General features: G+C 39.0%; 1 protein-coding gene across 4 annotated transcripts in view; it reads right to left on the bottom strand.

Annotated features, from left to right (window-relative positions):
* The window catches only part of AGFG1 (ArfGAP with FG repeats 1), a 33,491-nt gene that overhangs the window by 1,901 nt on the left and 18,330 nt on the right, over positions 1-13,260 (bottom strand). For 2 of the 4 annotated variants that reach the window (XM_054385842.1, XM_054385840.1), the window contains exons 4-10: positions 12,621-12,783; positions 10,899-11,055; positions 6,742-6,861; positions 4,923-5,132; positions 3,477-3,660; positions 2,692-2,771; positions 2,322-2,414 (exon numbers count right to left, since the gene is read on the bottom strand). In XM_054385842.1, the coding sequence (XP_054241817.1) occupies positions 2,322-2,414; positions 2,692-2,771; positions 3,477-3,660; positions 4,923-5,132; positions 6,742-6,861; positions 10,899-11,055; positions 12,621-12,783 (1,007 nt within the window). Of the gene's footprint in view, positions 1-2,321; positions 2,415-2,691; positions 2,772-3,476; positions 3,661-4,922; positions 5,133-6,050; positions 6,123-6,741; positions 6,862-10,898; positions 11,056-12,620; positions 12,784-13,260 lie in introns of all 4 variants that reach the window. The other 2 variants (XM_054385839.1, XM_054385843.1) reach the window with 2 other exon arrangements.

Genomic DNA, 13,260 nt, shown 5'->3' with positions numbered 1-13,260 from the left:
TTCTCACCATGCACAGTATTCGCACAAAGTTCCTACTGCAAATGCTCTTACTGTTGAGGGTAGACTTACAATAACAAATAAAAACACCCAGAACTTTACATCTGATTCTCTGCTGAACATTTGAAGTTATGATCACACAGCTCATATGCAATTCCACATGCCTCCAGCAAATAAATAGCAGCACATCAAGTGTAAAAATGTAGTAACAAAACCATTATTCAGTCTTTTAGGAGGAATTCTTGGAAGGGGAAGCAGCACATAGTGGGGTTTCGTACACACACCAGGCATTTTGTTCTAGTTCAACGTCAGAGAGCATTTTTTGGAAACATTAGAAGATTGTAGGCAAGCTCAACTGTTTAAAATTTATTTAACAAATGTATCTTAATTCAAAATTTTTTTCCCCAAGAGTATTTAAGGGCAAAACTTTATACAAGTAAACTGTTGACAAAGTACACAACAAAACTAACGTACCAACATCGCTATCAGGCAGTAACCAAGCTATTTGATAGGAAATCTTGCTAAAACAGCAAACAGCAGAGTAAAATAAGCAGACTTGAGATATCCCAAAAGGCATCAAGCTACTGTTGGTAGAACCTTCAAGAGTCACTCAACTTGTCAGTGTTTTATTGCAACCATGGAGGACATTGATAATGGTTTTGTTATAGTTGCTGTAGGTTACATGTGCTCTTCTCTTTCCTGGCCCTGTTGCCAAAAGCCCATGCCCCTCCAGTTCAAAAGCTGGAAAGCCTGCTGAAATTCTGCGTGCAGAGAACCAGATAGCTATCAATGAGCTTGGACAAGCAAGAACGACTAGCCACAAGAAACTCAAGACCAAATGTGGCAACCTACCAAAGTGAGCCTGAGGAAATATGTGAGAGTGAATTGCTCCCGAGAGGCCTTATGGAAGCCACAAAGAGACCAGACAATGTCAAATCATTTACACACTCTTCAACAGCAAAGTCTTAGTTATACAGAGTAATATACACATCTATATGTACCAGTTTGTTCATCGCTTAATCTATCGCTTGTCATGCTACAAAAACCATTAGAAATGAATGCTACAACACAGATCTCCCAGGTAAGAAACAAGCAAAGTTCATGCAGAAAGAAAGCTTAGCATTAAAGGACAAGCTACAATCTTACACCTTACACTGAAAGTGGTGTAATAGTATCTTTCCTCATTCATCCTCCCTATAACTAGTACCTAACATCAGACTATCTGCAAAAGGGTTGGTACCTCTGCAAGGCAAGGGCAGTGGCTGAAGGCAGAGCTCCCATAAATTTATCTAAAGATCTTAAAAATTATCAACAACAGTGCAGTTAGGAATAGGATTGCATTTAGAAAGAGTACTTGGGACATTAAAATACCTGACCAATTTTAAATCCACCATATCTCAAAAGGGACTGAAAACAATTCATTTTAGTGGAGGATGTGAGTATGATCAATTCAGTTTTAACTCTGCCAAGTTTAACTGAGTCTGCGTAGAACCCTGAGCAAAGCACAACTCTGTCAAAATGCATGCACCAGTGGATTTAAATCTGAAATTACATTTAAGAGCTAAAAGTGCCAAAATTTACCAGTGCCTCAGGAGAGTAAAATTGGCATAATCTAGAAATCACCTAAAGATATGTTCAGGGATTTAAAAAAAAGTACAAGTTTGCCTTTTCAAAAAGAGATATGGAATTGATTCTACAGAATCCTCCCTCAGGAAATTAACATAGTTTGTCACTGTTAAGTTTAAACATTTTTTTTCTGCTACAAAAGAAAAAAAGACCACCACCAACGGACTGAATAAGCAGACTGGCAAGGAGCTAACAGTCATAAAGCCTTCTCTTTCCTGGTTCTAGCTCCAGCTCTTTGGTTTTGAGGGTTTTAGGGACTTGGAAATAAAGAAATTAAAAAAACAAGAATGCCAGCACAGCAGTAGGGCTTTCAAGATCTCTCATCTCAGAACAACTTGAAGCATGCTTCAAAACCAAGGTTATAGTCTCAGAAGGTACCCAACTGGTAATACACAGACTACAAACAGCTTAGGCAGCATTAGCATTTTTCATGGCCATCATTTGAAGTCCTAGGATTAGACCAGAACAGGAAAATAACATACTCAGCCCAATATAAAACATCACCTCTCAAAACCCCAAAGCTGATTTCTAAAGCCTATCCATAAATACTGTTCTCTACAATGAACACAACTTGTCAAAGAGACTAGAGACAAGTAATACTTGAGAAAACCTTTAAAGAAGTTACAGAGCTATGAAGAAAAGAATCAACAGAAGCCTCAAAACAAAGATTCTCAAACAATTAGTGGTATGTTCCTAACCTGTTGCTCCTCGGCTATTGGTCTGGAATGGATTTGTTGGATGTGCCACTGGGGCAACAGGGGCAGCTACAAATGGATTTGTGGAAGGTGTTGCTGAAAGATTAAAGACATTTTATTTAATAAAGTATTTTTAAAACAGCCTGACTCACATTAAGTTTATACAGGTTTTTTATATACAAAGATACATCAGTATCTAAGACTACATGAAAAGTTGGAATTGATAATAAAATGCTTAGAAATGTACCACAATAGCACTTTTTAGGCATCCTTCAGCCACTTCATCACTAGTGTTGAAGTGCAGCACTATCAGCTAAAAATGAGTAAGATGTCTGCTTACAGTCCACAAAAGGTGTTAGTAACACTTATATACCTCCAAAGGGAGCAGGCACACTCGAAGATGCAGGCTGTGTCTGTGCAGTAGCAGCCACGGGTACTGTTCCAAAAGCATTGCTGAAAATAATTGACACATTCAGTAAAGTCAGAATTGCTTGTTTCACAAGTAAACACAACTTACAGTTACTGCTGGCACATAGAATCGGAAAGGAATGTTTATGTGCAGTCTGCAAAATACAATATAATTCATTGGTGCCAGGAACCAAGCCCTTGATGCTAGGGTCGGAGACCACAACTAGTGCTGAGCAATGAGAAGTCATCTTCACCAACAATGGGAGAAAGAACACTTAACAGAGGCCATCAGCAGAGAGGTTGCAAAGCAGAAGTTTTAAAGGCACTTTCAACACCAAGCAGAGCTATAGCAAGCATTTGGCATTTATTAATTTCATGATCTGAAGAAAGAAGCAGCTGGCACTGTGTACATTATAAACATCTGAATAGGTTTCATCTGCCAGGGATGATGCTATAAATTTCAGGGTGCATGCAAGCATCCGGTACAGGAAAGCATTACTACCTAACAGGTTTAGCATGTAATGAGTTAAAAAGGGCAGAGAACACTCTGCTGACAAAGTGCTCTTAATTTTATCTTATAGCACCCTACCAGAGGGTATTGCTATTATTTAAAACAAAGGATGTGGTGGCGGTAGTACCTCTAAAATCATTTAATGCTTCCCCAATTAGAGAAGAAACAAAACTAGATGTGAGAAACATCTCCAAGCTACTTTTCTGCACACTGCTAAGTCAGCTACCCCTAACAAGTACCTGCTGACGTTACTGATGGAAGTATAGGCGTTACTAGAGGTTGCTGTGCAGCTGAACACGCTGTCTAGCTCTGCTAGAGCTGCGTACTTGTCTGAAGGTGGACTTGACTGATTCGGGGCTGACAATGCAGGCCCTGCTGATGCTGACACAGCTGTGCTGAAGCCACTTCCTTGCTCACTACCACCTAGGAAAAGAAACAAGATTAAAAACAATTAAGATTGTTTTATTTTCTACCCCACAAAGAACTAAATCAAAGCTCATGGGCAGTTTAAGTCATAGAATCATCGAAGAATCATGGAACAGTTTGGTTTGGAAGGGATCTTGAAGATAATCTAGTTTCAACCTGTCTTGCGCAGGGACACCTCCTGCTAGGGCAGCTTGATCAAGGCTCCATGCAACACCTGCCTTTCAGCATTTCCAGGGCTGGAGCTTCCACAACTTCTCTGGGCAGCCTGTTCCAGTGCCTCACTACCTTCATGATGAAGTTTCCTCCTAATGTCTAATTGTAATCTAGCTTTTTCCATCTTGAAGCCATTAACCCTCATCCTGTCACGACATGCCTTCGTAACAAATCCCTCTCCATCTGCCCTGTAGCCCTGCTTCAAATGCTGGAAGGCTGCTCTAAGGTCTTCCTGGAGCCTTCTCTTCTCCAGCCTGAACAACCCTAACCCTCTCAGCAGAGGTGTTCCAGCCCTCAAGTCTCAGACTCAAGAATTAAACATGCACTAAGACATACAGGAAAATATGTTTAACAAATCATTAGCTCTTAGGAAAGTGTCATGATTATACAAATATTCTGAAGCTCCAAAGAGGATGTGGCTTCCCTGGAAAATGATGACTCAATACTACCTTCATCTTGATCTAGACAACATACAAACTCTCGAATAATCCATTTCAGAACAAAGTTCTATATTACAAACCAACAAAGCTTTGTTACATCATATGAGAAGAAAAAAAGACAAGTTAAAGAATAAACTATTTTTCTCTTCTTAACTTAAAGTCAACTAAACATGAAGTATTACTACTACGAGTTAATTAAAAAAAAAAAAGTCAGCCAAATCTTTGTGTCAGAGAAGCAAGAAAGCTTCTCCGGCAGCTCTCTGCAACAACTATTGCTCTCCATCCAAGAGCCTTCACTATAGATTTTGGCACCGATATTTTATATTTTCATCATGGCAGTAATAATTATTTAGATATCTCCAATGAGAATTATTATTATCTTGAAAGAAAGTAGGTTTCCAAAAAGCAGTCTACTGATAACATCCTTTAGGAGTGGTATTAGTCTTAAAGCTTACACCTTACACATTAAGGGTACACAGAGGTGAAATTCCACTGATAACTTGGAGAAAGGACATTTGAAATACAGTCACTGTTGTAACAATACAGCCATCCCTGTGGTGAGTACACACATGGAGAACAAGCATGTTAAAGAACAAAGGTTAATACCTTGCCCTGCACTGAAGATATTATCTAAGTTAGCAAGAGCTGCATATTTGTCAGCTGGCTGGAGGTTGGGTTTATTCGCTGCAGCTTTACTAGCTGCAGTGGTTGTTGTGTTGCTCTGAGAAGCATTGAAGGCCCCAAAGTCAGCACTGAAGGATTTGGGGAAGTTATCAAAGTGAGCAAAGTTAGCATTGACCGATCCAGCACTTCCACCTGTAACAAATGAAGTGGAACAGGATTAACACTCCAAAGCTAGATAAAGTCCTTCCAGCTGTAATGGCACAATAATCCCACCTCTTTGTGAGGCAGCATTCCCCTATCCCACCCTACAATGGTTAAAACCCTTTCCCATTTCATTCAAAGTTACACTGGGTTACTGTTATTTTATTCTCCCTCCCCTAAGTATTTTTCAGTCTGCCGATCCAGGGGAAGAAAAACCCCCACCAACACCCCAAACTTCCACAGCTTAAATTACAGTCATACTTTCATCTGGAAAACTGTAAGTTATTTCTTAGCTATTAATTTCAATCACATTTTGCTAGAAAAGCAGGTATTTGTTTGAATCTTTAATACTGAAAATTACAGAAGACTTTCCTGTTGCATGTCTAACGAATTTGTGTTTACTGGATGGTATAATGTTTCACCGTTTCAGATGTCAGTCAGCAGTCTAAGCAAAAAAATGGTGCCAAGAAGTCCAAAATAGTACAATTCCAAGCCAAGGTTTAGTGAGAGTTTGTTTCTTTGTTCTCAGACTACATCCGGTGAGCAAAGAGGAGAGGGGAAATATGTAACAAAGGTCTTCTTATGCCAAGTCTCCAGTGACAAGAGAGATACATAACAATCGATTTTAAAGATGACAACTAAACTTCAGTTCAAACATGGAACCATGAGCTTCCATCTCTTCAATGTCCAGACAATTTAATCTAGTCACAAAGTTAAATTTAAATGAGTAGTTCCATTAACTATCACTTTCTGTAGCAGTTGGTTGAGGATTCCACTCACACTACAGAACACACAACTGTCTAACAGCATCACCAGGAAGTCAACGCACACCCAAGGGCAGGAATGAGAATGCTATACTACAATGGCACAAGATGAAGCGAGCTGAGTTTTCCACTGCGTGGAACTTACTGTGTACAGCCTGGAGAGGAAAAGCTGAAGTAAATTCACCAAAACTGCAGCTAGATGAAAGCGTTCTGAACGCTGGACAGCCAGAAATTGTGTGGGGGTTAAAGTTAACATAAGAAGGGAGAAAGAAAATTTGAAATAAAGTTTAAAACGACACCACACTCAAAAGAAAAAACAAAAAACAAAAGGAAAAGAAAGTCAGTCAGCCAAAGAACAAACAGCAAGTATAAGCTCAAGCAGAAGTTCTAAAGCATGATCAAATTAAAGAAAAGCAAAATAAATCTTAGCAATAGGCTCTACACGTGAAGTCAAACACACTGAAGAGCGTGCGTCACACCTATGCACAGACACGCTTTGGTTTTGGTACAGCAATGTGCTTCTGGGTCTACTGAAAGATTTCTCTTACCAGATAGAGTCAATTCAATGTTTATCAAAAGCAGTCTCATTTACTCTAGTCAGTTATTTCAGGTGTAGAGCTTACAAACACATAGTGCCATAAATCAGACTTCTGAGCAGCATTAGGAAAAAGAAAATCAACACCAAACAGAAGGAATTAATTTTGAGTTTCCCCAGAGCTTCATATAGGGCGGTTGCAATTAAGCAAGCAGATGCAAGAAATGAACTCAAGTACCTTCCAACACAAAGGTAAGAATTATTTCAATTAAGTATTAATTAAAAGTGCTACGAGTTCTACCTGTATTTTGGGGCTGAAAAGGAGACTGACTTGCTGTGGGGAAACCTCCAAAATTACTCGAGCCACTAGACCGTTCAAATGCATCAAAGTTTGCAAAACCTGCGTTTGCAGAGTTCTGCGCTGTAAATCGCAAAGGAACAAAACATGTTAATGATATGGGAAGTCAACACAAAAACAGATGTAACAACTGAATCCATGGTCGTGACAGCCTCCAAGGGTTATCCCTTATCTTGTCATTTAATGTGAAAAAGATTAAAAAAAAAAAATCAAACATGATATTCTACAACTGAAAGTTGTCTTAGAACAAGCTTTCACAAGTCACCTTTGCAGAGCTGTATCAGTTAACACTACCTCTGCCCTCGTCACAACTGCATGAGCTGACCCTAGAGTGTTTGCAGTGGTGGCTGCTCAGGGAAATCCAGCCAGAATGTACATGCCAGATGTACAACGGTAGAACCCAAACCAGGTATCATTCTAAATGCTTGCTTCCAAAACTAGAATCTGTGGACTAACCAAACATTTCTTTGGGAATAAAAATTAGAAACTATTCTTGTAACACAGACTATTTGAATTCCTGATACACAAGGTGCTTCTTCCTTGGATCAATTTAGTCTGACACCACTTGAGTAGTTTTGACTAGATTTGTAAATTAATTTCACTGGAAAACTCCATTCCTAGTAAACTAGATCAGAGTACAGAAATATGGAAATCAATACCAATGTCAAGAAGATAGCATTCCTAGAGTGTATCCACAAAATAAAATCCAAGGCAATTTCAAACAGAATTTCAGCTTTCGCCTTCCTTTCGTGTCATACTATAGGAGAAAATAAAAGTTAAACACCCATCTAGATTCAAACAGCTATTATAAACAAGGATTATAGTTTGTTATTATACCACCTGTACTGGTTCAAACAGCACCCTACAGACTTCAGATTCAAATTTCACAGTTTGGTAGGTTTTTAGGTATTTGTTTGTGCCTTTTTTTCCTGTTGTTTTGGTGGGGGGTTTTGGTGGTTGTTTGTTGGTTTGGTTTTGGGGTTTGTTTGGTTTTAAACTGGTATGTTTAAGAGGCACAGGTTTACAATTACATTGCACCTGATTTCAAAATTAAAGTGATGCTTTCACCCTGATGCTTCAGTTGGGTAGGGGCCACTTGGAGACCCATGCTTAGTTGGCCATACAGCATGAAGTACATAAAGTCACTCCCAGAATTGGATAATATTTTTCATTTCAACCACAGAACACTATAATCAAGATTCTTAAAATGATCTACCTTGTGAGGCTAGATTAAGACCTGCAATCTACTATCTTACAGACCACTTGTAACAATTTCATCACATCAGCTGACACAAGGTATGGATTACAAGACAGCCTATGTTAAAACTCTTATGCAGAGTATTCAGATGTATCTTGCTTTACACAATAAAGTTTAAACCTATTCAAAAGTGGAACAAAGGTGAAGACCAAGTAAGACTTGTATCCTGTACCTGAAACAACATGCAGATCGTATTTTTAGGGATGCACTGTCAACTCTAAAATTCAGTTCTCCACACAGAAACCCAAGAATGGCCCTAATGGTTAAGCAGCTGCGATGGATTGCAGCTTTGCATAGATTTACAGCTGCTGTTGTGATGCAGATCAGTGAGGCAGTACAAAGCCAGCTGCCTAAAGCTAGTTCAGGTATGCCAATACTGGTCATGGCAATGTAAGCTACCTCCCAACCTTTGCACCATTTCTTCTTTGAGGTCAGCACTACCTGCTGTGGAATAAAAGCATGAAACATTGCAAAACAAAGCAGGAAGTCCACATATATTCAGTTACAAAACTGCCAGTAATTCTCTGCAGGACAATAATTATGTCACACTGTTTTATTTCTTTTGGGTAAGGCCTCTTCTCCATTGCTCCCCACGTCAGAGCTGTGCTGTGTCACTACACCCTTTCATAACTTTTTGTGCACAACTATTCTCTTAATTTACACATACCAAAAATTTATCTTTGTTGTCACTGTTACCAGTCTGTGAACTGCAGGTAGAGCACAGTGATCTACCACCACCTTCACAACCTCATTCTGCAGAAGCCACAGAACTTGGTAAATTAAACACAGATGGTAAATGTAAGGTAAGCATGTGTCCATTTCAACATGCAAGTGTCCTGAGCCGTCTTAGTTGGCAGGACATCATGAATATTGCCCTGGTTACAGAAACAGTCACTTATACTGGAAGACTTAAATTTGCTCTCACTTTCCAGTTATTTCTTCAGTTAATCATTGTGTATATGAAAGGAAAGAGACGAGTCCATTCCCTGGAGGCACAGCTAAAAGCAAGCCCTAAAACAGTAACACCCTAAACATTATCAAAGTGGTGCTGAACTAAGCAAACATTCTTCCATTCTCTGCTGCAGTGAATAAAAAGTATGTGTTTATACAGTTCCTTAAATGAGCACTGAAAACTCATTTTAGCCCAAGCTGGGAGACTGATCAAGACTGCCTGAATTCCACAAGGAAGAGTTTGTAACAGTTACAAGTTTCAGTTAACACTGCCCTGCGGTTACTACACACAGAACAAGCCTCAGAAGTCTTTTACCGCAGCAAACACCTTGACAAAGCAGCCTGCAATACACAATCAGCTATTGTGTGCTCAGAAAATGGGTTTTGTCTTTTAGGAACCTATTACCAGATCTGAAAATGTTTTGGGTTCTACAATTTACACAGCCATGGAGATCACAATGGTTAATTGCCAAAACATCCAACTACTCACAGCCGAGTATTCCTCTTGATTTTGATTTGCAGTCTTAATTCACCAAGAAATTAAGGGGCTCTTCTGTAACACTGTATATATTCTGGAATGCTCTACTACTTTCTAATCCTTTTAGAAACTGCCCAGCAGAGATGCAGTGGAATTTTGCCTGGATTTGGAATACAGTACTGAAATACCAATTTAAGGGAATTTTTACCTCCTGAAACTCAGAGTAGTTGAGTGGATATAAACACAGAATCATTCAGCAACAAGTTTGTAAAGGAAAGTCATTAAAAAGAATCCACTGTCCACAGCTTCTTCAGTAACACTGTACAGCACTGGTTAGTCAGCACAAGTTATCCCAGTTAAATATGCCTCCAAAGGGGTGATTAACCTGAAATTCTGTTTTAAGTATTTTACAAAACACTCTCCAAAGGCAATTCATATTTTGTATTACAATTTGTATTTGTAACTGTATCACAATTATTTCACAACATTTTTGTACTAGAAGTTAGCTTTGAGGAAGCCTTGATTATTTGCTCCATTCCTTAGGTGTGCCTTTTAATTCCCCTCCATCATGTTTCCTCCCAGCTGTCAACAATTTCAGAGCAATTTCAGCAAGAAATCTCTTACTCCTATTGGCTTAGTAGCATCAGTTTCCCTCAGAAAAAAAACAGATGAAAAGCCCAGTCAGACAGGGCCTGCAAAAGTACTTCCCCACAATTACAATGCAAATTAGCAACAACATACTTCAGTGACCACAGAATCAACTTTCTTTAGGACAGATTTCCATGGCTCAATATCCTCCACCGAAAACTGGGGGCTCCAGATATTTTACTTAAGTCATCCTTGAAGAATTTAAGGTCTGCCCTCATCCTCAGTCAATACATGTGCTCAAAGCATGTGTATTCTTCAAACTAGAGTACTACCAACATGGGTAGCATTTGGTTTTCTTATAGACACACACACAAAGGAGGAGGTCATTCTTTAAACTGAGGAAGCCTTGGCTTTTCTTTTAACCAACTGACAGTTCATCAATGCATTTGAACTCCTTTAAAGTTTCTGTATCTGCTTTCTTTCCATGAATGCTCTTCCTAATAATTTTCAGAGAGAAAATTGAAGGTCTCAAATCAGCTTCTCCCTACCTTCTGTTACTCATCCCCTCACTCTCCCCAACAAATTTCAAATAGGCAGAGTCTAATCATATATATCTCTCACAGAAAAGAGCTATTGCAGCTCTCACTTCTGAAAGGATTATCAGCCTTTGTGTCTTCAACCTATCCTTATAAAAACCAAAAGGAAATCTTGAAAAAAAAGCAACATTCTCAATTCTATGTACCTTGTGAAATTAAGTCTGAAGTCATAGAAAAAAAACCCTATGTTTTATATAATTAACAGGGACACATTGCACAGAATACTTACCTGTATGACTGTTAAAGTGTGCAAAATTAGCAAAATTTGCTGTAGCAGGTGACTGAGGAGGAGCAGCAGCAAAGATATCTGAGCCAAGGTCACTGAGGAGGTCAAATTGTTTCTTTTCCTGTTGCTGCTGTCCTTGAGATCGAACTACAACAGGAGACTACAAACAACATTTCAATTAGCTAATACAAAAGTGTTTTACCAAACTGACTGTTGCCAAACACTAGAAAAATAGACTAAACATATTTAACAAGCCATTTATTCCTCAGTTTCATGATGCTGCATATAGCATGGACCTTCCTGCTGCAATATGAGCAGGAAAATCTGTTTATGCTACTATGGTGGTTTTAAAGGAACTTTGCAACAGATTTCCATGGATTAATAGGAAATACAACAATAATGCATAAGCAACTGCAAAATTATGTATTTAAAATTGCAAATACTGTACTAATACATGCAATAAAACTTAATTTTACATGTTGGAAAACAGGCATTTACTGCATTCTGAAAACATGTTTAAAATTCAGTATGGGAAGAGAAAAATTTAATAACTTCAAGTCAAGGCTGCACTCTGCAAATTTCTATTCTGAGTTTTAAGAGGTGCAATCCAGAGCTGTCTGTATTCTACAGGTTATCTAAAACCTGCTTCCTCCAGAGAATCAGTCTATAGTATTGTTTGGCTTTACAGAACACCATACAGACCATTCCTGAAGGGCACCTGATGAGACAATTACATGAGGCACAGCAAGTAATAATGAACACATGCTTTTCATCCACAGATTCATTACTAATCAGTATTTCACTGTTTCAAATAAAAAAACCAACACACCACAAACATGAAAATATATCACATTAGGTTCGAACTTCAGAGACATTTAAGCAAATACAGTTGAACTTATCAATCACACTGGAAAATCCTGCTTGCTGAAGAGAATTAATGTGATGGTTTGAAACCGTCTTTTTAATTTTTCCTTGCAAAGTTCAGAACAGAGAAAGTGAAAGAATGTAAATAAGTCACTATTGGGTGTAAGAAAGCAAAATAACGATTGTTCTAAACACTTCCATTGGATAGAGAGAAATGTTTAAGAACTATTACCCAAAACAAAGTAGGCATTCGGCACATTGTGTTTGGCAGTGGGGGCAGTTGCTGGGCTGTCTGGCTGCTGTTTCTTCTTCTCTTCTGGCTGAAGATAACACACTGACCTTGGCAGCTAAGTTAACAACTTTCTGCTTAACTAACTCTGCTTCTCTGTCCAGGGGGGTCTGGGGGGGAAGCTCCTGGGAGAGAGAGGCCCCTTTGGGAGGGTCCCCTTGGGGGGAAGCAAAGGGAGATCGGTTGTGCTTTTCTGTTGATTGTATATATTTGTCAATGTTGTGAATTTTGTATATTTGTACATATTCATTGCATTTCATTGTAGATTTTAGACTCTGCTTGTAAATACAGCTTTTTATTTGCTTCCAGACTGAGCTAGCCTGGTTATTGTCGGTGGGGGGGGAATTTCAGCTCACACCGACACAATTAAGAAGAAAGGAAAAAAAATAAATCTATTTGTTCAATAGAAACAAGCTTATTTCAGAATCTGACTTGCAAACACCAGCATGCTTCAACAAGATACACAAGATCATGCTTTCAGGCAGCAGTTACTACTGCAAGAATTCTTGTGCCACTGAAAGAGGAAAACCCTGCTGCAGAGTTCTGTGCTCTGCAGCTTTGTCACTACTCACTTGGCTAGGTGTGCCCTTGTTTAAGTGCAGTGTGGGTGCAGCTTCTCCCAAGAGAGATTTGAGAGGCTTCATCTCAGGTGTGCTGCTTGTACTACTAGCAGAAGACCCAGATATGGATGCATGGACTGATGCCACCACCTTTGCTTGCTCTGGAGGAACATACCTGTGTTCAAAAAGAGCAATGGTTGTGACAAGGTTAACAACTCAGCATTCCTAAGAGTTAAGTGTGAGAACTGGAGATCTCAGCCATGCTATTTTAACCACTGACCCTGCCACAAATTCTATCAGTAGTCTGCAGAATCCCCCTTACTTAAATATGCCAGATATTTTTAAAAAATAGACTAGAATTGAAGTCATCAGTATTTCATAGCACTGATTTAATACAAACCATATGTGTCTTCTACCTCCTAATACAAGCCTTCTCTTTACATTGACATCGCCTCAAGTCATTTTTGTTTCAGCAATATGAATTACAAACTTAGAAACTTCTTTATATATAGCTGGTCTTTCCTGTTTCCTGTAGGAGCTCTGAACAAAGTCCTGATATAATTTTTCTTCAGAGCTGTACAACCCAGCCCAAAGAGCACACAGGGAAAGAACACAGAACATGAGAACAGCCCATCTTCACTTCTTGTCATAG

This window comes from Indicator indicator, chromosome 13, assembly GCF_027791375.1.
Source record: "Indicator indicator isolate 239-I01 chromosome 13, UM_Iind_1.1, whole genome shotgun sequence".
Classification (NCBI taxonomy): Eukaryota; Metazoa; Chordata; class Aves; order Piciformes; family Indicatoridae; genus Indicator; species Indicator indicator.
The sequence above is the reverse complement of the archived record's forward strand: the minus strand, read 5'-3'. Positions and strand labels throughout refer to the sequence as shown.